Source organism: Scyliorhinus torazame, chromosome 2 (assembly GCF_047496885.1).
Source record: "Scyliorhinus torazame isolate Kashiwa2021f chromosome 2, sScyTor2.1, whole genome shotgun sequence".
NCBI lineage: Eukaryota > Metazoa > Chordata > Chondrichthyes > Carcharhiniformes > Scyliorhinidae > Scyliorhinus > Scyliorhinus torazame.
Genome location: NC_092708.1, coordinates 27,701,020 through 27,727,575, shown reverse-complemented (window position 1 = coordinate 27,727,575; position 26,556 = coordinate 27,701,020). Strand labels below are relative to the sequence as shown.

The 26,556-nt window shown below is 45.9% G+C and overlaps 1 protein-coding gene across 2 annotated transcripts in view; it reads left to right on the top strand.

The window, feature by feature from the left end:
• Positions 1 to 26,556, top strand: part of pdia5 (protein disulfide isomerase family A, member 5) — a 242,909-nt gene that overhangs the window by 24,631 nt on the left and 191,722 nt on the right. For both annotated transcript variants that reach the window (XR_011933713.1, XM_072469890.1), the window contains exons 2-6: positions 2,486 to 2,612; positions 5,913 to 6,000; positions 12,746 to 12,829; positions 15,692 to 15,737; positions 18,770 to 18,862. Coding sequence is in view for 1 of the 2 variants with exons in the window: in XM_072469890.1 (XP_072325991.1) it covers positions 2,486 to 2,612; positions 5,913 to 6,000; positions 12,746 to 12,829; positions 15,692 to 15,737; positions 18,770 to 18,862 (438 nt within the window). In the remaining variant the exon portion in view is untranslated. The remainder of the gene's footprint in view (positions 1 to 2,485; positions 2,613 to 5,912; positions 6,001 to 12,745; positions 12,830 to 15,691; positions 15,738 to 18,769; positions 18,863 to 26,556) is intronic.

Here is a 26,556-nt window from a genome sequence, read left to right as displayed (position 1 = left end):
ATGAATTTCTCTCAAAGTAGAAAATCAGATTTAAATGGAATTTATGTTGAGCTAACACAGACACAGATGCTCAATATGCTGTAGAACTTAATTGGATTGGATTGGATTTGTTTATTGCCACGTGTACCGCGGCAGTGAAAAGTATTTTTCTGCGAGCAGCTCAACAGATCATTAAGTACATGGGAAGAAAAACGAATAAAAGAAAATACATAATAGGGCAACACAACATATACAATGTAATACATAAGCACTGGCATCGGATGAAGCATACAGGGGTGTAGTGTTAATGAGGTCAGTCCATAAGAGGGTCATTTAGGAGTCTGGTAACAGTGGGGAAGAAGCTGTTTTTGAGTCTGTTCGTGCGTGTTCTCAGACTTCTGTATCTCCTGCCCGATGGAAGAAGTTGGAAGAGTGAGTAAGCCGGGTGGGAGGGATCTTTGATTATGCTGCCCGCTTTCCCCAGGCAGCGGGAGGTGTAGATGGAGTCAATGGATGGGAGGCAGGTTCGTGTGATGGACTGGGCGGTGTTCACGACTCTCTGAAGTTTCTTGCGGTCCTGGGCCGAGCAGTTGCCATACCAGGCTGTGATGCAGCCCGATAGGATGCTTTCTATGGTGCATCTGTAAAAGTTGGGAAGAGTCAATGTGGACATGCCGAATTTCCTTAGTTTCCTGAGGAAGTATAGGCGCTGGTGTGCTTTCTTGGTGGTAGCGTCGACATGGGTGGACCAGGACAGATTTTTGGAGATGTGCACCCCAAGGAATTTGAAACTGCTAACCATCTCCACCTCGGCCCTGTTGATGCTGACAGGGGTGTGTACAGTACTTTGCTTCCTGAAGTCAATTACCAGCTCTTTAGTTTTGTTGGCATTGAGGGAGTGATTGTTGTCGCTACACCACTCCACTAGATTCTCTATCTCCCACCTGTATTCTGACTCGTTGTTATTCGGGATCCGGCCCACAATGGTCGTATCGTCAGCAAACTTGTAGATGGAGTTGGAACCAAGTTTTGCCACGCAGTCGTGTGTGTACAGGGAGTAGAGTAGGGGCTAAGTACGCCGCCTTGCGGGGCACCGGTGTTGAGGACTATTGTGGAGGAGGTGTTGTTCATTCTTACTGATTGTGGTCTGTTGGTCAGAAAATCGAGGATCCAGTTGCAGAGTGGGGAGCCAAGTCCTAGGTTTTGGAGCTTTGATATGAGCTTAGCTGGGATTATGGTGTTGAAGGCGGAGATGTAGTCAATAAATAGGAGTCTGATGTAGGAGTCCTTGTTTTCGAGATGCTCTCGGGATGAGTGTAGGACCAGGGAAATGGTGTCTGATGTGGACCGGTTGCAGCGGTATGCGAATTGCAGTGGATCAAGGCGTTCTGGGAGTATGGAGGTGATGCGCTTCATGATCAACCTCTCGAAGCACTTCATTACGACTGAAGTCAGGGCCACTGGACGGTAGTCCGTGAGGCACATTTCCTGGTTCTTCTTTGGTACCGGTATGATGGTGGTCTTCTTGAAGCAGGTGGGGACCTCGGAGTGGAGTAGGGACAGGTTAAAGATGTCCGCGAATACCTCTGCCAGCTGGTCCGCGCAGGCTCTGAGTGCACGACCAGGGATCCCGTCGCCTTCCGAGGGTTCACTTTCAGGAAGGCCAATCTGACTTCGGAAGCTGTGATGGTGGGTATGGGTGAATTATGGGCTGCTGGGGCACTCGATGGCGGATTGTTGGTTACCTGCTCGAACCGAGCATAGAATGCATTGAGTTCATCGGGGGGAGGGGGGGGGCGGGGGGGGGGGGGGGGGGGGGGAACGGCGGGGGGGAGAGAGCTGCTGCCAGAGATACTGTTCGGCTTCGCTTTTGCATTCAAGATTTTTGCTGATGAATAAAATATTAACTGCTAATAAAAGCAGTGTAATTTAATCCACATAGCGCTATTTCAATGCAGCTATTTAAAAAAAAAATGTTTGCAAATTTAGAAATCCCGTTATAAATCTGACAATAGCTTTTTCTATCATCAGTCGCTTTTGGTCTTAGCTCGTTTGGAAAGCGGTATCCCTTCATCTTTCTCTTCAGTTTCTGAAACCTTCTTCACTGTGTATATCACACCTAATGAAGTATTTCTGGTTTCTCCATGCAGAAGGGCTGCTCTACAATTGGTTGACACGGCAGCTTTTGGCATCTCCTTCAGTTCAGACAAAAAGCAACCCTCGGTTAGCAATATCGTATGGTCCTCTCAGTTCCAAAGGCCTTTCTGCTGCACTTGACATAATTATGTTCTTTCCTTTGCATATCTGCTAGCTAGTATTCTCAGTAATGAACCAAAATAGCCCGGTCATGTGAAATTACAGTGGGAACGACTTGTATCTACCTCTGTGTTTAAGCTCTGAAACTCTGCTGATGTAAGATGGAAATCGATGGAACCATTGCAGGCATTATCCTCTTTGAGGCCACCTATTTCTAGCTGCCTGATTTACCTGTTTTTCCCCCCTTAAGGCGGTGCTGTCCACATGCCTCATGGCAGCAAAGGTGTCTCCGCTGATTGAGAAAGTTGATGACCATAAAGAACTGAAGAAACTCACGCGGACAAGAAATAATGTATTGGTCCTATACTCCAAATCGGGTGAGCAGATTCTGCATCTTTGTCTGATAGCTTGGAGCAGTTACTTTGGAACCCCTGCTGTCAGACGCATCCCATTTCACCTGCGTAGTGATATTGTGTCTTGTCTGCATGGGTGATATCATTCAGGAGCACACAATCCAGTTCTGCATGTACGCTGATGACACCTCGCTATTCACTTTCCCAAACCTTCCAATGTCCAATACCGGACAAGCAGAAATTGCCCCATCGGAGTATTGGAAATACCAAAGCCAGTGTCTTCGGTCCCTGCCTCTTACTCTGTTCCTTATCTATTGACTTTACTCCTCTCCCTGGCATATGTCTGAGGCTGAATCGAACTGTTTGCAACCTCTGTATTGTATATGATCCTGACATAAGCTACTGGCCACATATCTATATTGGGCTGCCTAATTCCACCTTTGTAACATCTCTTGACTCTGCACTGGCTAAGCCCATCCGCTTCTGAAAACCTCGTTCTTAGAATGGTCTAGCCTAGAGATGACCATACAAGACAGCCCTGGCCAGTTTCCTATCTTCATAACCTCAAACTAATCTAAAACTCTGCTGCTCAAATCAAAACTTGTATCAAGTCCTGTTGGCTTACCCCCTCTATTCTTTGACTTGCATTGGCTCCCAGGCTAAGTAGTGCTTCGTGTTTTTTTTTATACTTCTCATGCTTGTTCTCCAATCCCTCTACATCTCTGCAACCTCCTCCGGCCCTACAATTCTGCAAAATGTTTGTACTGCTTCACACCACTCTCCTGTACATCCCTGATTTTAAGCACTCCACCATTAGAAGCTGTGCTTTCAGCTGCCATGCCTTTAGGGAAGGAAATCTGCTGTGCTTGACACCCAACCTGGCCCACTTGAAACTCCAGTACCACATCAAAAGGACTGACTTTCAGTTGGCTTCCGAAGTGGCTTAAAGTTTTCCTGTCCCAGCCCCCCTCTCCCTCTTTTCTGGCAATCTTTAAAGCCTATCTCTTTGACCAAACCTTGACCATCTGCTGTAACCCATCCTTCATCCTGTATTACGGGGCTGGTTTAGCACAGTGGGCTAAACAGCTGGCTTGTAATGCAGACCAAGGCCAGCAGCGCGGGTTCAATTCCCGCACCGGCCTCCCCGAACAGGCGCCGGAATGTGGCGACTAGGGGCTTTTTACAGTAACTTCATTGGAGCCTACTTGTGACAATAAATTATTATTATTTATGTGGCTTGATGTCGAGTTTGGTTTGCTCCTGTGAAATACTTGGGGGCATTTTACTACATTTAAAAGCACCAAATAAATGCAGATTGTTGCTCTGGTCTCACCCAAGCGTTGTTACTCATTATTAGGTATGGGTTTACTTCGTATGTTATCAAGTGGTAAGTTGCTGAAAAAAGAAATTGAGTAGTAATTGAAAGGTGGGCCAAGCGGGTAAGATGGTGGGAAAATCCAAGGACCCTATCTTTAATTGTTCGTCAAATCTCCTAATGAAATATGGCGCCTTTAAAAGATGAATCTTCAAAAGAAAATTGTGGCAAGCTTCAAGCATGTCCAACAGTGTCACCCAGTTAGTGATTTCTTGTTCTTAAAAATGAGTTGGTGCCTTCCCACCGCCGCTGTGGTGGTGTGTAACCACCAGCATTGTGTAGCTCACCAAACTCTCTTCAGGAACAATCCAGATTTGGACAGAGAGCAAAATATGCAGCTGGTCTTTGTAACGTAAAAATTTCACACCCACGTTGAGCTTTATCTAAATCCTACTCACAGCAGTGTGCACTGTATTTTAATCAGCAATTAGGCGTTGTAAGGATGCAGTCCCTTTCCCTGTGAAGATGCACAAGCCGTATATATTCCTGACTGGAATACTATTGAGCAAGGAAGCAAACCTTTCAAAAACAACCCCCCCCACAAAAAAATAGCTGTGACATGAAGCTGTTAGATTGTTGTAAAAAGCCAACTGGTTCACTAATGTCCTTGGGAAAGGAAGCTGCTGTCTTTAACACCCAGCCTGACCTCTATCTGACTCCAGTTCCACACCAAAGTGATTGACTTTCAACTGGCCTCTGGAACAACCTAGCAAGACACTGAGCTGTATCAGAACACTGGGAAATGAAACAAAAATACAGCAGCCCAAGGAGAAGGCGTATCACCATCATTTCAGGGCGACCATGGATGGATAATAAATGCCTGCCTTGCCCGTGACTGGCGCATCTCAAGAATGAACTGAGACCATATTCTTTGTGGCAAATTTTGAACTAATGTACTCTATCGTAGTAGAAGCTCTCTAATTGTAGCCCAGGCATGGTGTGAGTCACTTAGCGCTCACATACTTGGAAACTACTTGTGCAAATACTGAAAAGATAACATTTGTAAGCCAGGTGCGTGAAGAGATTTGACTGCTGTGAAATTGCACTGCATTAAAAAAAAATTAAATGGAAAGTTGGCATTTCGCAACAATCCCAACAGCTTCCATGGTTGGATACTGATTTTTTTTTTAAAGACAAACTGTAGGGCGGTGGTGGCGGGTGACTATCCTTTCAAAATTTGTAGTGCCAACCAGGTCGGTTAATTGACAGTAAGCAATTTGCCCAAGAGAAGGGTCCGGTGGAGCAAAGTGCAATTCTCATTCGACATTTTCTCTCTTCCTCCTCCTGCCCCTTTCAATGTTGCACTTCCAGCTGGAGTCAGTAAGAAGTGATTAACTCAATCAGAGCTCCTGCCCCTGTTGTTAACGTTTTCTTCTTTTACTCAGCCCCCAGTCCCAACCTTGCTTTCCCCTTCCCTGAGTTGTAGCCCGTCTACTGCTCCCCCACCCCAGCTCCTTCGCTGGCTCCTCCCAAGACCCCTGCTGCAGTGCAAACTTCTTGGGTCTAGCTGCACTTGAACACCTTTTGCTAAGACTGTTCTGAGATTTGGGAATGCACAACATTGACCTATCTACATCCTGTTCTCTTGACCTGTTGAGCAGCCCAGTGTTGCCTGCTCCCAGTTTTCACTGTTGTTTGGAAACAGCTGTGGGGTGGTGATTCTTTCCTGTCTACTCTCCCTTTCCCATATATTGTCGTGCTGTGCTCAGCCATTGCCACACTGTACTGGTGCAGGCGAGTTTGGCAGATTTCACCAGGCTCCTGGAAGCCAGTGTGTGCCTGGTTTGGTGATTATATGGCAACTGCAATATTATTGAAGGGTTTGTTTGTTATCTCGATGTACTTTGATAATCTGTTGACCAAGCCTGACTCGTTGCAGCTCACTGCAAAGCACAATATTGAAAAGTAATTTCAGTAACGCCCGTGTTTGCTTTCTTACTGTGTGATAGCTGCCACTGCTGAACGACCGCTTAAACTGCTCTCTGACGTGGCAGAAGCAGTGAAAGGGCAGGGCACCATTGCCTGGGTAGATTGTGGGTAAGTTATTTCTCTTCTAACAGCCATGATTGCAAACACCTTAAAACCTTTTTGATTTAACCCACTTCTCCCATTCTCGTGCTTCCACCTCATTTCTAATCATTTTCCTCTGCTGGATCTTTTTTGCTACCTACCTGTTTGCATTGTTGAAGGGGTCGACAGGCATCTAACCAACTTTTCAGGTCTCTTTCCTTTTCTGCTAAATCTCCTCCATTTACTGTAGCTGCATGTCCTTCAATAGCGGCATCAAAGAAATATCTACTATTCTCCATCTAGTTGCCCCGTTGTCTAATGCCTTTTATGGGGGAGTATTTCAGATTTCCATTATTCATTGTGGAGGTAATGCCTTTTTCCCCCTAAATAGCCTAGCTCCAATTTTGACATTTTACCAAATGGTATTTATATAGCAGCTGTAACCTAGCAAAACCTCGCAAGATGCTTACTCCTTGTTCTTGATGTCCCCGCCTGCCAAAGGAAATAGCTTCTTTGCATCTGCCCTATTGGATCTTTTTTATCATTTTAAATACCCTGATCAGGTCATTCGCTAGCTGATATATTTCCATCTGCAACATTTATTGCCCACCCCTAATTGCCCTTGAGAAGGTGGTGGTTAGTTGTCACCTTGAACCGCTGCAGTCCCTGTTGTGTGGATGCACCCACGGTGCTGTTGGGGAGGGAACCACAGAAAGGTTACAGTGCAGAAAGAGGCCATTCAGCCCATTGTGTCTGCACGGGCCAACAAAAAGGAACAAACTGATGATTTTAATCCCAATTTTCCAGCTCCTGGTCCGTAGCCTTGCAGATGACAGCACTTCAGGTGCAGGTGCGAATACCTTTTTAAATGCGTTGAGCGTTTCCGCAGTGAATTCTAGACACCCACCACCCCCTGGGTGAAGTTTTTCCCCCATGTCCCCTCAAATCCTTCCAACCCCCCAATCTCCTTAAATCTATGCCCTGTGGTAATTGTCACTGCTAGGGGGAATGAAGAATTTCCTGTCTCGGCCCCTCATAATTTTGTCTACCTCAATTCGGTCACTCTTAAAACTCTCTTCTAAGGACAACAACCCTCGCCCATCAAATCTCTGATAGCTGCAATTTACAAGCCCTGGCAAAATCCTTGTGAATCTCCAGAGCAATTATGTCCTTCCTATAATCTGTTGACCAGAACTGTGGAACCATTGCAGCTGTGGACTAACCAATGTTTTATACAGTTCCATCATTGCATTTTCGCTTTTGTTTCACTACCTAGCCAATAAAAGAAATCATCCCATATGCCTCCTTGACTGCCATGTGCATCTGTTCAAGGACCTGTGGACATGCACTCCCAAGGAATCTCACTCGACCTCTCAATATCTTCCTGTTTATTGAGTGTTCCTTTGCGTTGTTTGCCGTCCCCAAGAATTACCTCACTTTTTCGGATTGAATCCCATTTGTCGCCGCGTTGCCCATTCAACCAAACCATTAATATATTTTCTAGAATCAACAGCCTTCGCTATCAACTACGCAGCCAATTATGTGTTCTCTGCAAATTTTCCGATCGTGCCACCCACATTTAAGTCGAAATTAATATATATGACAAACCGCAAGGGCCGTAACACAGCCCTGTGGAACATCACTGGAATCTGCTTTCCATTTGAAAAAACTTCCATCAACTATTACTCTTTATTTTCTGTCACTGAACCAATTTTGGATCCAACCCGTCATCCCTTGTATCCCCTGAGATCTCATATTTTTCGACCAGTTCCAGGATTTTGATATCAGTGATATAGTTCCAAGTCATGATGGTGAATGGCTTGAAAGAAAATCTCCAGGTGGTGGTTTCCCTTGCATCTGCTGCCATTGTCCTTCTAGGTGGGCAAGGTCGTGGGTTTGGAAGGTGCCGTCAAAGGAGCCTTGGTGAGTTGCTGCGGTGCATCTTGTAGCTGGTGTACACGGCTGCCGCTGTGTATCGGTTGTGGAGATGGTGGATGTTGAAGGTGGGCTGCTTTGCCCTATTTTTGTGTCGAGCTTCTTGAGTGCTTTTGGAGCTGCACTCATCCAGCCAAGTGAGAGTATTCTATCGCACTTCTGACTTGAGCCTTGTAGATAGTGGGCAGCCTTTGGGGAGCCGCAAGGTGAGTTACTCACTGCAGAAGTCCCAGCCTCTGACCTGCATTTGTAGCCACTGTGTTTACGTGGCTAGTTTATTTCATTTCCTGGCCAATGATAACCCCCAGTATGTTGATTTAATTCTGTTAACCAGCCAGAGATTTTCTTGGCGTGTCGACATATCCCCCATTCTACTTCTCTATTGGCCTTGCTGCTGATTCATTGTTCCACCTTTCCACTTGTGTTTCTGTAGATGCACCCAGAGCTTTGTCTATGTCCTGTCTTGACTGGCAAATGCTTACAACCAACCTAAATGATTACATTTTGTAAATGTAAATATACTTCTGAGTTTTGTAGCATCCCCAGGAATAATATGCTGATAGAAAGTTCTATGAATGCCTCTTCAGTACAACCTAGTAATCAGAAAAGCTTCCGGTGCTACAGGTAATGAGGAATGTAGGCTTACAGATAAATAAGGGGAAGCTGTTTCTACCAGCAGGTGGGTCAGTAACCAGAGGACACAGATTTAAGATAATCAGCAAAAGAGCTGGGGAGGAGATGAGAATTGCTTTAATGCAGTGACTGAAGACCTGAATGCATTGTCTAACAGGGTAATCTAAGCACATTCAGCAGTAACTTCCAAACAGGAATTGGATTTTACTTTTAAAGGAATAAAGTGGACGATGGGAAAAGAAAAGGGGAGTGGAATTAATTGGGTAGCCTGTTCATTGTTACCAAAACACTAGCTTCACCGGACTCATGGAACATAAGCCCCAAAACTAAAAACATCCTTTTTTTAAAAAAAACTGACTTTGGGCAAAGGTGTAACAACTTAATTCATTGTCATGGACTAATAGAAACTTACAGTACTGAGGGAAGCCATTTGGCTAGACTCTGTGCTATCTCTTTAGAGGGTGGTTTTGTTTAGTCTCACATGACTGTGTACTTTATAGATTTGAGTCTATGGCATTGACTTAAGCTGTCCTGTTTCCTCTAAAGTCAGTAAGAGATTCATTCAGTTGTTTTCTACCATTTATATTCTGAAAATGCAGTAAAGTTGGTGCTCTGCTCGCAATGATGCCACCATCATAAGTGTTCAACCTCTGCACTAGATTTCTTTTACAGCTAAGAACATTAGCTGGAAGATCAAGACTCATCGTGCAGATTAACAGGGTCGAGAGAATAGGAGAGAAGGTGAGATAAACACACAGTTGTGGGTGGCTGATGTCAAGCGAAAGCTTTGCGTGTCTAGATTGTGAGAAATGGAGGATGAGAGAGGTGAAGAGTTGGCACCGTTCTGAAGTTATAGTGATTCACTGCACTGATTCGCGAGATGAATAGCAAATCAACCCATCGCAATCCTCTACCCTCCGACAGCAGTCCTCCCAGCACAGTATCCAGATTTCAGTGTTTGCCCCCATACCATATTCCTAGTTGATCTGCTCTTTCGTGTGAGCAAACATTTCCTGGCTTAAGTGCTGTTTGACCTTGTGTCTCTTTTGCCCACTTGAAATTTTAGTATTTACTTTTCCTATTCCATTTCTTAATTTTCAGTGTTTTATTTAATTGGTTTTCTTTTAGGGAGGTGAGTGAGGCATGTACACAATGTATAAAATCTTTAAATAAAATTTTTAAAAAAAATTTTGAGTACCCAATTATTTATTTTTCCCAATAAAGGGGCAATTTAGCGAGGCCACTTCACCTACCCTGCACATCTTTGGGTTGTGGGACTGTGACCCATGCAAACATGGGGAGAATCATAGAATTTCCAGTGCAGAAGACGCCCATTCGGTCTATCGAGTCTGCACCGGCCCTTGGAAGGAGCGCCCTACATAAGCCCACACCTCCACCCTATCCCAGTAACCCCATGTAACCTTTTTGGACACATAATGGCAATTTATCATGGCCAATCCACCTAACCTGCACATCTTTGGACTTGTGGGAGGAAACCGGAGCACCCGGAGGAAACCCACACAGACACGGGGAGAACATGCAGACTCCGCACAGACAGTGATCCAAGCTGGGAATCGAACCTGGGACCCAGAAGCTGTGAAGCAAAGGTGCTAACCGCTGCGCTACCGCCCCGCCCGTAAATGTGCAAACTCCACACGGACAGTGACACAAGGCCGGGATCGAACCCGGCTCCTCAGTGCCATGAGGAGCAGTGCTCGCCACTGCACCACCGTGCCGCCAGTGTATAAAATCTGAACTGATTGTTGATTGATGAGGTAAGAGTTGCTAGCAACACATTGAATGGTGGCGATGACATGGATTCAAATACATCATGTATCTTTTTTGTTCTAAATGAAAGCAAACTATTGTGGTTTCCGGAAATCTGAAATGAAAGCACAAAAGTGCTGGAAAATCTCAGCAGATCCGGCTGGAGACTTAACCTTTCAGATCGATGACCTATCGTTGGAGTAACGGAAGGGCCGGTTTTAACCCAGCCTGTGAGGCAGATCCTCCATAAACAGCCTCAGTTTCTGTTTCTGATCACTGTTCCCACTGCTGGGAATGCATGCTTGGACACAGGGTGAAGCAAAGATTGTCAACGGTACTGATGACAATCCCCCACCCTCTCTGCCCCTTACCTCCAACATTCTGGTGGTCAGATATTCTGCCAGCTGTAACACTCAATTCATTGAGTAATAACAACTTAAGTGAGATATCGGTGTCAGTGGAAATGTGTCACAGCCAAGATTCAGCACTCATTTGGTGGTGTGGGAAGTGGGTGGGGAAGCAAGGATAATAGTTTACAACAGTTACATTTTGAGCTTGTACAGAGAGGATAATTTGTTCATACAGCGCAACAGGGAGCAGCACTTAATTTGCCATGCAAATCAATTCTTTTGTTTAACGGTATTCTTCATGCCAAAATCGTTAATATTTTACTCGAGTAATGCTGATATTTGAGCACAGTAGACATGGCCCAACAGAGGACAGTACTTAATGATCAGGAATGTGAACTTGCCATTTTATCCCATCCTTCTTGAGCCAGGTACACTGAAGACTAACTCAGCATCGATCAGGGATTTTGTCTGGTGAGGAAAGGTTGGACTGGCTCAGCTTGGATCTGCTGGAGTTTAGAAGAATAAGAGGCGACTTGAGGGCTCTTGACTGGGTGGATGTGAAGAGGCGGCGGCACGGTAGCACAGTGGTTAGCACTGCTGCTTCACAGCGCCAAGGACCCGGGTTCGATTCCTGCCTTGAGTTACTGTCTGTGTGGAATCTGCACGTTCTCCCCGTGTCTGCGTGGGTTTCCTCCGGGTGCTCTGGTTTCCTCCCACAAGTCCTCAAAGACATGCTTGTTAGGTAATTTGGATATTCTGAATTCTCCCTCTGTGTACCCCAACAGGCGCCTGAATGTGGCAACGAGGGGATTTTCACAGTAACTTCATTGCAGTGTTAATGTAAGGCTACTTGTGACACTAATAAAGATTAGATTATTATTAGGAGGTTTCCCCTTTTGGGAGAATCTAGGGGTGGGGGGTGTCACGATTTAAAAATAAGGTGTTGCTCAGTTGAAACAAAGAAGAGGAGAATTTACTTTCTGAAGGAATTCTCTTTAAAAGATGAGGGAAGCTTAGCCTTTTGAGTATTTTTAACGCAGAGGTAGATCGATTCTCGATAAGCAAGGGGGTGAAAGGTTAGATTCTCGATAAGCAAGGGGGTGAAAGGTTATCGGGGTAGGTGGGAGTTGAGACTATCCATCAGATGAGCGATGATTTTACTGAATGGTGGAGCAGGCTCGAGGACCTATGCCTTCTCCTAATTCATATATTTATTCTGTATATATTTATCTTTGAACAGTGTATTTAGGGACATAAATAGGCTATTTAGCTCATCAAAAATTCTAAAGTGCCAGCCATGGCAACAAATCAATGGTTTAATCTTAATTTCCCACCTTCCTTCATATTTCCATTTACTTCTGAAGTAAGTAGCTATCTCCTGCTGAACACCTGGATTGACTACACCTTCCGGGGCAGTGCATGCTAATTTGTTAGTATTTCTTGATATAGATGGTTTTCCAACGACAGGCTTGTTTAATTCCTACCCTGTCAGTTCCCTTTGTCGCTTCCGTAGCAATTTGCAGTATAGAGAACAGGCCATTGGGCTCAACCAGTCTGTGCTATTGTCTATGTTCCACTTGAGCCTTCTCCCACCTGCCTTTGTCTAACTTTTTTCTTTTAAGCTCGTCCATTTGCAAACTGTCAGAGGAGCTTGTGTGGTGCTACTTGGAATGGGGGGGGGGGGGGGGGGGGAGAAAAGTTGTAATGCACAGCAGGTGCTAACCACCTACATTTTATAAGCTGGATCAGTAGCCGTGTCCAAATTGTTTCCCACAGATTGGCTAATTGCTGCTTCAGTGCCTCTGATTTGCGACTCCTGACCTTGATTACTGACTAAATGATAATTGTCTTGCTGTTGTGTCGACCAGGCAAGCTTATGACTGCTACCTGCTGGCAACCTGAGATAGATTAAGCCCAGATATTCGTTTAATCTTCTGCAGCTGAATTTATGAGAACACTTAGCAGACAGCTCTGCGCTTTTAAGAATGTTTGGCTTTTTTTTTTTTGGCGGAGGAGGAATTTCAAGTATTGTCGCAGTTAAGAGATTCTCCCATTTGCAGTCAAATCATGCTGCTGTCTTCTTGCAGGAACAGTGAAAGCAGGAAGCTGTGCAAGAAGATGAAAGTGGAACCGGCCTCAAAGAAAAATGGCGTCGAGTTGTTGCATTACAAGTAAGCCGAAACCCGGCCCTTTCGGTGATGAGGGTTAGCATTTCCAACGAGGCCGTTTTTTTTTTTTTTTTTTTTTTGTGGGACCACGGTTACTGTTGCGTGCCATTTTCTCCCGAAGCCACAGATCATCCTCTGACTGAGAGCAGCAGATGGGTGCCTTGTTGCATGACTTCCGCAAGTGTTGCTCTGAAGCCAGCTGCTGGGCTACAGTTGGTCTTCCTGTTTTTTTTATATCTCCTGTCTTCCCAGCTTGGCACTTCCCCATATCAGCGTGGCTCAACGGGGCACGTCAGCCATCATGCTCCTGTAACTCAACATTTGTTTCGAAAAATTGCCGTACCCCCTTATTTTTGTCGCCTGTCTTTTATGAAGGCACAGTATTGAGTCGCTGCCTTAAAAAGTAATAAACATAAATAGTTGCATTAATATCGCAGTTTTTACTATTTGAGGGCCAATGCACTTTGCAGTTAATTAAATACTTTCGAAGTTTACTTAGCGTTCATGTTAGAACAAAGAACAATACAGCACAGGAACAGGCCCTTTGGCTCGCCAAGCCTGCGTCGATCACATGTCCTATCAACACTAACCTCCTGTATCCTTCCATACCACATCTGTTCATGTGCCTATCGAGATAAGCCTTAAAGGTCGCTAACGTATCTGCTAAAACCACCTCACTTGGCAGTGCAATCCAGGCCACCATCACCCTCTGTAAAAGAACTTCTCCCGCATATCTCCACTGAACCTTTTCCCCCTCACCTTGAACCTGTGCCCCCTTGTAATTGTTATTTCCGCCCTACGAAAAAGCCTCCAACTGTTCACCATATCTGTACCCCTAATAATTTTATAAACTTCTATCAGGTCACCCCTCAGCCTCCGTCTCTCTAGAGAGCACAATCCCAGTTTATTCAATCTCTCCACATAGCTAATATCCTCCATACCAGGCAACATCCTGGTAAAGTTTTCCTGTACTCCCTCCAAAGCCTCCACGTCCTTCTGGTAGTGCGGTGACCAGAATTGGGCAAAATATAATGGTGACATAATTTTCGAGCTTTTATACTCGATACCCCGTCCTACGAAGACAAGCATGCCATATGCTTTCTTTACCACCATTTCCACTTGTGCTGCCACTTTTAAGGATCTGTGGACCTGCACACCCAGATCTCTCTCTGTGTCTCTATGCTCCTGATGATTCTGCCATTTATTTTATAGCTCCCACCTGAATTGGATCTACCAAACTACATCACATCGCATTTGTCCGGGTTAAATTCCATCTGCCATTTCTCTGCCCAATTTTGCAGCCTGTTTATATCCTGTTGTATTCTCTGACAATCTTCATCACTACCCGCAACTCCTGCAATCTTAGTATCATTAGGTGCACAAGAGCCAATTTGTGCACAGCAAGGTCCCAGAAACAGCCAGATTGTTGGTTTTAGGTTTCGGTTGAAGCATAAATGTTGGTCAGTACACAGGGAGAACTTGCTATGTTCTTCTTTAAACAGCGCCATGAGATCTTTTAAGTTCACCTGAGAGGATAGGCATGTTTTGGTCTCGGGGGTGGCACCTCTAACAGTGCAGCACACCATTTAGCTTGCGTGTTGAAGTCTCGAATGTGGGACATTCACCTCAACTTCCTAGCTCCGAGGTGAATGTGCTGCCTCTAATCGAGAGCTTTGGTTACTTTGCTGAGCGCTGTCCTTTGGGTGAGAGGCCAGGTAAGTGCCAGCAGGAGTTTCGACTGTGGCGGGTCATTATAAGTGATCCTGTTCAAACATACACTTTCCATCAGATGCGTAAATGTTGGCTGCTATATCACCCCTCTGTAGCTAAATGAGCCATCACAATGGCTTCATCCCAACACTGATTGACTTGCAGCTGGTTTAGAAGGGAACAGGGGTCAGATTTGGGACTTTCCTGCTCTGTTTAACTCTATTGGGTCCACTTGAGCAGAAACCTGACTATACAAGTTATCTCACACCTGCATCCCGGCACAAAAGCAAAGATTAGTACATTACATCTGTCAGCCTTTAAAGAAAACTTAACAAGGCATTGACAGGCTATCTGTGCCAAAAGGGAATGAGGCTGACTGGCATGAAAGTGAATGATTTTGAAGTCTGACTCCGTGTTTTAAGTCCTTCTGCTTGGGTCCCGTTTGTCAAGATATGGTGCGGTCTGTTTCATTGAAGAAGGCGCTACACCTAGTTATTGGGGTAAGTTGGCTTATGTGCTGAAGAAAAGCATAACTGAAATCCTCAACCAGTCGTACTCGGCCCTGCTTATGAAGTGATCAAAGTATATGAGAGATTAGTTCATACCAAGAATCGTTAAACATTGTTTTTGAAAAAAATAGTTTTCTGTCTCGCCATCTCCCATGCTGTATTTATGTTTGGCAGGTGGTTACCCACCCTGAACAGCTATTTAAGTAGCCACACATGAGCATAGATTGTTCAGTGGTGTTCAGCCATCACGGTTGTGCAGCTGAAAGCACTTGGAGTAGGGATTTCTGGACTGTGATCCCTGGACACACTGGGTGTACTCCATGTTCTTTCCCCTACCAAGCCCAGGAACGCTGTCTTCACAGTAAATCTCTTGCCAACCCAGCTGATGCTGGTGCTAATGGTGCATTTAACTTCAATTTGGAACATGCAATAGTTAGAGCCAAATCCAGGGCATCACACTGTGAGAAACTGGTTGAATCACCTCTTGCCATTTTGAAGATATGCCAGATGGGTGTTTGCGTCTCTTAATCGGTGTCTCTGTTTTGAGGAGAACAATGAGAGGGAAGTTGTATTCGTTTTTCAAGGGAGAAGGATGTTGATAATTGTGCTGGAAGGTACTGACATCTGCCTGTTTCTGACTGCCTAGGGACGGAGCTTTCCATGTTGAATATGAAAGGCCGGAAACATTCAAGGTAATAAATGTTTCTTCCAAGCGCTTGTGGTCATTTGCAAGCCACTTGACCTCCATATGATTAATTGGACAGTGCATTGTCTTATATTTGCAATATTTTGGGCTACAAGTCTTGGAGGTGTTGTGCTTGAGGGAGAGTGAATTGCTCAAACGATTGCCTTCTGCAAATACGCTTGTTTTGGTTAATTTCAGTCAGTGAAGCTCCAGTGTATAAATCGGTCTTGCATGTGTCATTTTGGTTTACGGAAAAGAACCGAGTGATGAACCAGTTTTCCCTCTAACCTATGTGGCCACGCAATAATGCGAAAGACCCCGTGCACACTGGTCAGTTCTTCCACAACCGAGCTCTCCAACTAAAAATTCAGAGGTTCCATTGGCAATTACTGTGGCCAAGGGGTTCCTTTGGGTGTGTCTCTGCTTCATTTACAAGTGACCATGCTTTCACCTGTATGCTGTAAGAACAGTTTACCAAGTGCCCTCCATGTACGTGCACAAGCATACATGTGCACATGCGCACGCACCATGCATGCACAAACGCCACGTGCACTCCTAGCTTTATTGCTAATCCCTGAACAATCTCCAGCAGAGAAACAGGAATAATAAATTCCTTTGGCTGGCGTTTCTCATCTGTGTTGTTTAACCTCGCTGCCCTCTCTCGCAGTTGTACAATTAGCTTGCTGCAATCTATTGTGGTCTGACTCCCAATTCACTTCAGAATAGTGCAATTGTTTGAGCAGTATTTCTGAATAACCTATTCCGTCTACCAGTGGATGTCCCCACTATTGTGGCTATGTGGAAAATAAAAATGCCCTTTTCCAGCTTTTCCAAGTCATTGATGAAAAATGCTAAGTGCAGTTATGACTATAAACTTTTAAATAAGGGTGAGATGTGGAATAGGTAGCAAACACCAAGCTACTGTTGACTCCCCAATGACTCGCTCAAGGTTGACCCAGAGCTTTGGGTGAAGTTTTCCTGAGTTCTTGTACCAGCGGGGCATCAAATTTTCTTCCTTTTTTCTCCTGGAACTGTGAACTCCTGCCAGGAAAAGGTTCCACGCACCGTCCTCCAGTAACTGATCCAGTTGTCCACTCGTCATGTGAATCTAGTGGCAGCAAACCTTGGCAGCTATTCATCCGTGGAGGGGGTTGCATATGAGCCTGATCTGCCCGTCCCTATCATCCACGCTTGTCTTGTATAATAGACATCTCTGGATATCGAGGGAAAGCTGGCTGTTATTTTTATTGTCCCCCTGCTCCTCCACATCCCTGACTTGCTGAAGCCAAGTGGTACCTGGGCTGAAATCAGCTAATCCTAGCACAAGATAAACCTGCCTTTTTGCATTTCTCTCTCTCTCTCTCTCTCTCTCTCTTCCCTCCTCCCCCCCCCCCCCCCCCCCCCCCCCCCCCCCCCCCCCCCCGTGAATAGGAATATTTTAAAAGCTGCGGAACAGATCCCAACCAACCTTGCCCAGTAGTTTTTGTCTGAAAAGGGAAGTCCATGTAAAGTGGGCTACGAGGTGTTTAATGTAAAGATCTAAAGGCAGGAGGTGTTAAAATTACATCCCTTTTTATGGTTGAGGATAAACCACATCGCAGTAGCGGATGTCATTCAGTTAACTTGACTCAATTCAGATGTTGTGTAAGATATATAGTTTCCGTGACAGTCAGGTTGCAACAGGACCTGAGGTAAACCACATTTGCTTATTTTTGTTTTTGTTTCAAATTTAAAGTACCCAATTTCTTTTTTTGCCAATTGAGGGGCAATTTAGTGTGGCCAATCCACCTAGAATGCACATCTTTGGGTTGTGTGGGGTGAAACCCATACAGACACGGGGAAAATGTGCAAACTCCACACTGACAGCGGGCTGGGATAGAACCTGGGTCCGCGGTGCCGTGAGGCAACAGTGCTACCCACTGGGCCACCATGCCACCTCTTGTTTTTTTTTTTAACATGTCTTTTAAAATGACAATGCTTCAGAATGTTTGCCCTTTTGCGACCCAGCTTCTGTATTTGCATAAGTAAAGTTCACATTTGGTCCATCCAAAATCTACAATCCGCCCTGCTGCCACGTGAGACCCACCTGCACTGCCGCAACACCTGATTTTTTAAAAATGTATTAATATCTTTGAATGATTTCCAAAGTTGCCCAGTCATAAATCTATTTTATTTACTGATCACTTACCACCATGAAGAGCCCTCTGTTATCACTCCTAAATTGTCCTCTCAGCCGTTCTTCTGTCCTCCTTTCACTGTCCTCCCTCCTGCCCGCTACCCCTGCTCCCCATTCTCCCACTGATTTAGCGTTCGAGGTTTTTTTCCAATTGTTTACGATCTTTAAACAACTCTCTCTCTCTCCTGAGATAAAGTTTTGAATCTTTCTTGGTACATCCCCTGGGGAATCCCACTCTCTGGCTCTCTTTACAGAATGTCTGTGAAAGGTCCGGTGGTCTGGCTCACGAGTGTACTAATGCCCAATGACTGGAGAATGGTGGTATTCAGGCTCTGGTGGCAGACGTATCTTGGCAGCTGGCTGCAGAGCAGTAATCCTTGGGTCACAACAAAAACTACTTTCTGGCAAAAACCAGCATTCGATGCAGAACTCTGCGCTTGATGCCGAGAAGCTTGCAAAAGCGGCCATCGTTTTTTTTTTTTTGCATGTGGTTTAACACTTGCAAACTGAGCCCTAATTGGAATTTCCTCTGTTCACTGGAAGCGGGAGTGTTCTGGGGGGGCGGGGATCGCAACCCGATTCATGCGTTTCTTGCTGAATCCTCATCTGTTGGCCTGTTCCATGTTGTAATGCTTGATGTAATCTCCCCTCCATCCCCTGCCAGTCTGTGAGAAACCTCTTTGGGATCAGGCTGGAATAAGCACAATACCGCTGATGAGCTCGAGAAGTTTTAGATGCAAATAGTCTTTTCTTTTCCTTTAATCCTCCATGCCACCACAAATAATTTGTGTATTCAAAATTTGAGGTTCTGCTCCTGAGCTTTGAAACTCATGAACTCTGCACTCTTTTCTGATTGTTCACAGTCAATGGTGGCATTTATGAGGGATCCGGAGGGTGCTCCATTGTGGGAGGAGAATCCCGAAGCAAAGGATGTGGTTCACATTGACAGTGAGAAGGTTTGACACTATTCCTGATAATGGACTTGGCTGGGAAATAGGATACTTAATGGTGATAATAATGCTGCTTTATTTTATTTGTGCGCACGAGAATGTGAGTGCTGTCAAGTGTTTTAGATAGTTGCATAAAGGACATGTAGTGCATACAACACGGTGTGACCTTGCTTTATCTGTTTTAAAAAAAGACTGTTCTTGGAATGGTCTATGTGTCCATGCGGAAGGTTTTAAGAAAGAATTGTAAATGCATGTTTTGATTTAATGCTAATGTAGTGTTAAAAAGTAAAATTTTAATGCTGGAAATCCGAAGTAGTAACCTTTGGAAAGTCACAACAAGATGATCACAAGACCACAGAGATTTGCAGCACAGTAGGATGGTATTCACTCTTTCCCCCATAGGCCTGAATCTTCCCTTCCTTCGTCATTCTCAGGGAAAATGTGGATTGTTATTTGGAGTACTATGTGTCAATATTCCTTCTGGAAAACTGCCCCAAGCAACCTCCCGCTTAACATGAAAGCCAAATACGGCGGATGCTGCAAAAAAATGGAAATGCTGGAGATAGAATAGAATCCCTACGGTGCAGAAGGAGGCCATTCGGCCCATCAGGTCTCCCCCGACCCTCTGAAAGAACAGCCTACCTAGGCCCATTCACCCACCCTTTGGACACAAAGGGACAATTTGGAATGGCCAATCCGCCTCACCTGCGCATCCTAATAATCTTTATTGTGACCAGCAGGCTTACATTAAAACTGCAATGAAGTTACTGTGAAAATCCCCTAATCGCCACACTCCGGCGCCTGTTCGGGTACACACGGAGAATTCAGAATGTCCAATTCACCTAACAAGCACGTCTTTCGGGACTTGTGGGAGGAAACCGGAGTACCCGGAGGAAAGCCACGCAGATACAGGGCGAACGTGCAGACTCCACACAGACAGTGACCCCAGCAGGAACCCAAGTGTCTTTGGACATGCTCAGGAGAATTAATTTGTGAGGAGACCTCCACCTCCGAGGGGCTTCGTCTATGGGGAGAATCGCTTAACATTTTGGGTCATGAGTTGCCCTTAAATGTCGAAAAAAAGGTTGGGTGGGGTTACTAGGTTACGAGGGATAGGGTCGAGATATGTGCTTAAGTAGGGTATTCTTTCCAAGGGCTGGCGCAGACTCGATGGGCCGAATGACCTCCTGCCCTGTAAATTCTATGATAGCCTTTCATCAGAGCCCATTCATGTCAATGATCATGTTCCACAAGCCTGCGCCCATTTCTTCAACCTGGCCAACTTGCCGTCAGTTCTATGGTGGTGGTGTTGGGGGGGGGGGGGGGGGGAGGGGGGGAGGGGTTAAGAGAGAGGAGATTTAAAAACTTTACAGACAGCCAAAATGACATCAAAGGGTAAATTTCCTTGGACCTAACACACAAATTCTCTCAGCCCAACTCTGCTCGAAGCGCAACCACAAAGTGTATCACAGTCAGCTGGAAGATAAGATAAATATCTGAAGTAAAATCTGAGAAACCACGGAAATGGAAGCACAGATATCGCACTGCTGACCACAACACGTCCTGTACATGCTGTACAATTTATTTTGAGCAGTCTTTGGACATTCATAAGGTCCTTTTAAATAATTAATCCTTTCCTTTGATATTGAAATAACTGTTTCCTCATGCAGTCTACACAGGGGGAGGCTTCCCATTGGGGTGAGGAGAAGAGGAGAAATACAAATGCTGTGAGGGATTGCATGTTTAATGTATATAATAATCTTTATTGCCGCAGGGTTCTAGACCGCCTTCTTCGAGGCAATGTCCACGGGTGTGGCTCTGAGGGTGGAGCCGTGCCCGAGAGTAGTAGTCTTCAGGGTATCGGACCAGCCAGAACTCCATATGGGGAAGAGGGCTGACGCCCTTGCCTTTGCTTCCCTAAACGCCGGCCGGAGAATCCTGCGCGGCTGGCGATCAGCAGCACCACACACAGCTGCGGTCAGGCTGGCAGACCTACAGGAATTTCTGTTTGAAGCCAACAGCTGGGGTGGGGGGGGGGGGGGGGGGGACGCATGGAAGGGTTCGACTACAAATGAGAGGTATTGGTGATACCTGGCAGAAGTTTATAATCTTTATTATGGTCACAAGTAGGCTTTCATTAACACCTGCAATGAAGTTACTGTGAAAAGCCCCTAGTTGCCACACTCCGGCACCTGTTCGGGTACACAGAGGGAGAATTCAGAATGTCCAATTTACCTAACGTCCCTTCTTTTGGGTCTTGTGGGAGGAAACCGGGGCACTCGGAGGAAACCCACGCAGACGCGGGGAGAATGTGCCGACTGCACACAGACAGTGACCCAAGCCGGGAATCGAACCTGGGACCCTGGTACTGTGTAGCAACAGTGCTAACCACTGTGCTACCATGCCGCCCATTTTTGGGATGTGCCAGCATTTATTTCCCATCCCTAATTGCCCTTGAACTGAATGGATTGCTCAGCAATTTGAGCGGACGTTTAAGAATCAACCAATATTGTTGCGGATGTGGAGTCACATGTAGGCCAGTCCAGGTAAGAACAACGGATTTCCTTCCTTTAAGGCCATTAGTGAACCAAATGGGTTTTTACACCAATCAACAGTGGTTTCATGGTCACCATTCGACTTTTATTTCAGATTTTTACTAAATTCAAATTTCACCATTCCTGCGGTGGGGCTCAATGCTCTGGCTCTCTGGATTGCTAGTCCAGCGACAAGACCACTGCATCACCACCTCCCACAGGTCTGCCAGCATGTGGGATAGTGACGGATTAGGACTTGGTGTGAGGTTACAGGCAGTGGAGTTTTCAATGATTTCACTTTTCTAGCAGGGAGAAGATAACCGCAAGAATCTTTGAGATCGTAGCACAGTCTGTACACAGTTATAAAACAACTACGAAACAGAACACCCGGAGGCCTTGTTCATCGTGGCCGGGGACTTCAACAAGGCCAACCTCGAGTGTACTGCCAAAATTCCACCAGCACATCTGTCCCACCAGGGGCAACAACAGTCTTGACCACTGCTACTCAAAAATCAAGGTCGCCTACCGTTCCATCCCCCGACTGCACTTTGGGAAATCAGACCATAAGACGGTGCTCCTTCTCCCGGCATACAAGCAGAAACTCAAGCGGGAGAATCCAGCTAAGAAGGTCGCGCAATGCTGTTCCGAAGAGCTCCTATGTGACTGCTTGGAAACAGTGAACTGGTCCATATTTAAGAACTCAGCGACCAACTTCAATGAGTATGCCGCCACCGTCACAGACTTCATCAGCAAATGTGTGGATGACTGCCTGCCAAAGAAAGCAGTGCGTACGTTCCCCAACTGGAAACCATGGCTCAATGGTGAGATTGACTCCCTACTGAAGGACAGGTCTGAGGTGTTCAAATCAGGCGACCCTGACCTATACAAGAAATCCAAGTTCTACCTCCTCAAAGCCATCCGAGATGCCAAGAGAGAATATCAGACCAAGCTAGAGTCACAAACTAGTGTTACAGACTCTCGGTGGTTGTGGCAAGGCCTAAACAACATAACGGGCTGCAAAGCGAAGCCGAGGAGTATCTCCAGCGGCAGCGCACCCCTCCCCGATGAACTCAATGCATTCTATGCTCGGTTCGAGCAGGTAACCAACGATCCGTTGTCGAGTGCCCCAGCAGCCTATAACACACCCATACCCACCATCACAGCTTCCAAAGTCAGAACGCCTTTCCTGAAAGTGAACCCTCGGAAGGCGACGGACTCGGCATACAAGCAGAAACTCAAGCGGGAGAATCCAACTAAGAAACTCGTGCAGGGCTGTTCCGAGGAAACAGAAGAGTCCTTAGTGACTGCTTGGAGACAGTGGACTGGTCCCTGGTCGTGCACTGAGAGCCTGCGTGGACCAGCTGGCAGATGTGTTCGCGGACATCTTTCACCTGTCCCTCCTCCGCTCCGAGGTCCCCAGCTGCTTCAAGAAGACGACCATCATATCGCTGCCAAAGAAGAACCAGGCAATGTGCCTCAATGACTACCGTCCGGTGGCCCTGACTTCAGTCGTAATGAAGTGCTTTGAGAGGTTGTTCATGAAGGGCATTACCTCCATACTCCAGAACGCCTTGATCACTGCAATTTGAATACCGCCGCAACCGGTCCACAGCAGATGTCATCTCCCTGGCCCTACACTCATCCCAAGAGCATCTTGACACCAAGGGCTCCTACACCAGACTCCTGTTTATTGACTACAGCTCCACCTTCAACACCATAATCCCAGCCAAGCTCGTATCAAAGCTCCAAAACCTAGGACTTGGCTCCCCACTCTGCAACTGGATCCTCGACTTTCTAACCCACAGACCACAATCAGTAAGAATGAACAACAACACCTCCTCCACAATAGTCCTTAATACCGGGGCTCCCTACTATACTCCCTGTACACACACGACTGTGTGACAAAATTTGGTTCCAACTCCATCTACAAGTTTGCTGACGATCCAACCATAGTGGGCCGGATCTTGAATAACGACGAGTCAGAATACAGGAGGGAGATAGAAAACCTAGTGTAGTGATGCAGCGACAACAATCTATCCTTCACTGCCAGCAAGACTAAATTGCTGGTCATTGACTTCAGGAAGCAAAGTACTGTACACACCCCTGTCAGCATCAATGGGGCCGAGGTGGAGATGGTTAGAAGTTTCAAATTCCTAGAGGTACACCTCTCCAAAAATCTGTCCCGGTCCACCCACGTCGACGCTACCACCAAGAAAGCACAACAGCACCTATACATTCTCAGGAAACTAAGGAAATTTGGCATGTCCACATTGACTCTTCCCAACTTTTACAGATGCACCATAGAAAGCATCCTATCTGGCTGCATCACAGCCTGGGATAGCAACTGCCTGGCCCAAGACCGCAAGAAACCTCAGAGTCGTGAATACAGCCCATCACACGAACCTGCCTCCCATCCATTGACTCCATCTACATCTCCCGCTGCCTTGGGAAAGTGGGCAGCATAATCAAAGATCCCTCCCACCCGGCTTACTCAGTCTTCCAACTTCTTCCATCGGGCAGGAGATAAAAAAAGTCTGAGAACACGCACGAACAGACTCAAAAACAGCTTCTTCCCCGCTGTTAGCAGACTTCTAAACGACCCTCTTATGGACTGACCTCATGTTATGTAGTTACATTGTGCACCCTGTGTTGCCCTATTATGTATTTTCTTTTCTTTCCTTTTCTTTTCATGTACTTAATGATCTGTTGAGCTGCTCACATAAAAATACTTTTCACTTTACCTTGGTACACGTGACAATAAACAAAATCCAATCCAACAGTGGTTCGCACTGTTGCTTCACAGCGCAGGGACCCAGGTTCGATTCCCGGCTTGGGTCACTGCCTGTGCGGAGTCTGCACATTCTCCCTGTGTCTGTGTGGGTTTCCTCCTACAAGCTCCGAAATACGTGCTTGTTAGGTGAATTGGACATTCTGAATTCTCCGTCAGTGTACCCGAACAGGCGCCGGAGTGTGGAGACTGGGGTTTTTTCACAGTAACTTCACTGCAGTGTTAACGTAAACCTGCTTGTGAGACTAATAAAGACTATACCGATTATCCAGCTACTGGGGTCCAGCTTTTGGTCTTTCTGTACACCTGTAATTCAGGATGTAATTTCACTGATGACTTGGTGCCAATCCGGAGCTTATGCTGAAATCAGTATTTTAAAGGCGAAAGGCAGGAACTGAAGAATTTAGATTGGGGAAGCGGCTGTTTGAAGAGAAATCAATATGTGACATCTGACATGTGGGAGTCTTTCAAAAGTCAGTTGATTAGAATTCAGGACTGGCATGTTCCTGTGAGGATGAAGGATAAGTTTGGAAAGTTTCAGGAACCTTGTGTAACATGGGATATTGTGAGGATGGTTCAAAAAGAAAAGCATTCGTAAGGTCCAGGAAGGCTGAGAACAGACAAAGCCCTTGGAGAATATAAGGAAAGTTGGAAGGAACTTAAGCAAGACATTGGCAAACAGGATTACGGAGAATTCCGAGGAATTTTAGACATGTGTATAAAGAGCAAGATGATAACCAGGGAACGTTGGCCCACTCGAGGTCAGAGGAGGGAATCTATGCGTGCAGCCAGAGGAAATGGGCCAGTACTAAATGGGTACTTTACATCAGTATTCACCAAAGAGAACGACTTGGTGGATGATGAGTCTGGGGAAGGGCGTGTAGATAGTCTGTGTCATGTTGATATCAAAAATGTGGTGTTGGGTGTGATAAAATGCATTAGATATGTCGCCAGGGCCTGATGGGATCCACCCCAGAATACTGAGGGGGGCAAGAGAGGAAATTGCTGGGGCCTTGACAGAAATCTTTGTATCCTCATTGGCTATAGGTGACATTTGAATTTACATAGATTTACATAGAATTTACAGTGCAGAAGGAGGCCATTCGGCCCATCGAGTCTGCACCGGCCCTTGGAATGAGCACCCTACTTAAGCCCATACCTCCACCCTATCCCCATAACTAGTAACCCCACCTAATCATTTTTGGACATTAAGGGCAATTTAGAACGGCCAATCCACCTAACCTGCACATCTTTGGACTGTGGGAGGAAACTGGAGCGCTCGGAGGAAACCCACGCAGACACGGGGAGAATGTGCAGACTCCGCACAGTCCGTGAGCGAGCCGGGAATAGAACCTGAGACCCTGGCGCTGTGAAGCAACCGTGCTAACCGCTGTGCTACTGTGCCGCCCATATCCTTAAAGCAAATTACTGCAGATGCTGGAATCTGAAACCAAAAGAGAAAATGCTGGAAAATCTCAGCAGGTCAAGCTGCATCTGTAGGGAGAGAAAAGAGCTAACGTTTCGAGTCCAGATGACCCTTTGTAGCGGCAGATATCCTTCCTTGAAGGACGTTAGTGAACCAGATGGGTTTTTGCAACTATTAGCAATGGTTTCATGGTCGACATTAGACTTAATTCCAGGTTATTTTTTTAAAAATTCAAATTTCATTATCTGCCAGGGGAGGATTTGATTTATTGTCACGTGTACCGAGGTATAGTGAAAAAATACTGTTCCGCGTACAGTCCAGACAGATCATTCCATGCATAAAAAAACATAGGACATACGATAAATACACAATGTAAATATATTGGCACAGGCATCGGGTGAGTATACTACTCAATGGAGAAGATATGTGGAGAGATCAGTTCAGTCCATAAGAGGGTCATTCAGGAGTCTGGTAACAGCGGGGAAGAAGCTGTTTTTTGAACCTGTTCGTGCGTGTTCTCAGACTTTGCATCTCCTGCTCGATGGAAGAAATTGGAAGAGAGAATAACCTGGGTGGGAGAGGTCTTTGATTATGCTGCCCGCTTTCCCAAGGCAATGGGAGGTGTAGACCGAATCAATGGATGGGAGGCGGGGTTCGCATGATGGACTGGGCTGTGTTGACGATTCTCTGTAGTTTCTTACGGTCTTGGGCCAAGCAGTTGCCATACCAGGCTGTGATGCAGCCTGATAGGATGCTTTCTATGGTGCATCTGTAAAAGTTGGGAAGAGTCAATGTGGACATACCAAATTTCCTTAGCTTCCTGAGGAAGTATATGCTCTGTTGTGCTTTCTTGGCCGTAGCGTCAATGTGGTGGACCAGGACAGGTTGTTGGTGATGTGCACACCTAGGAGTTTGAAGCTGTCAACCATCTCCACCTCGGCCCTGTTGATGT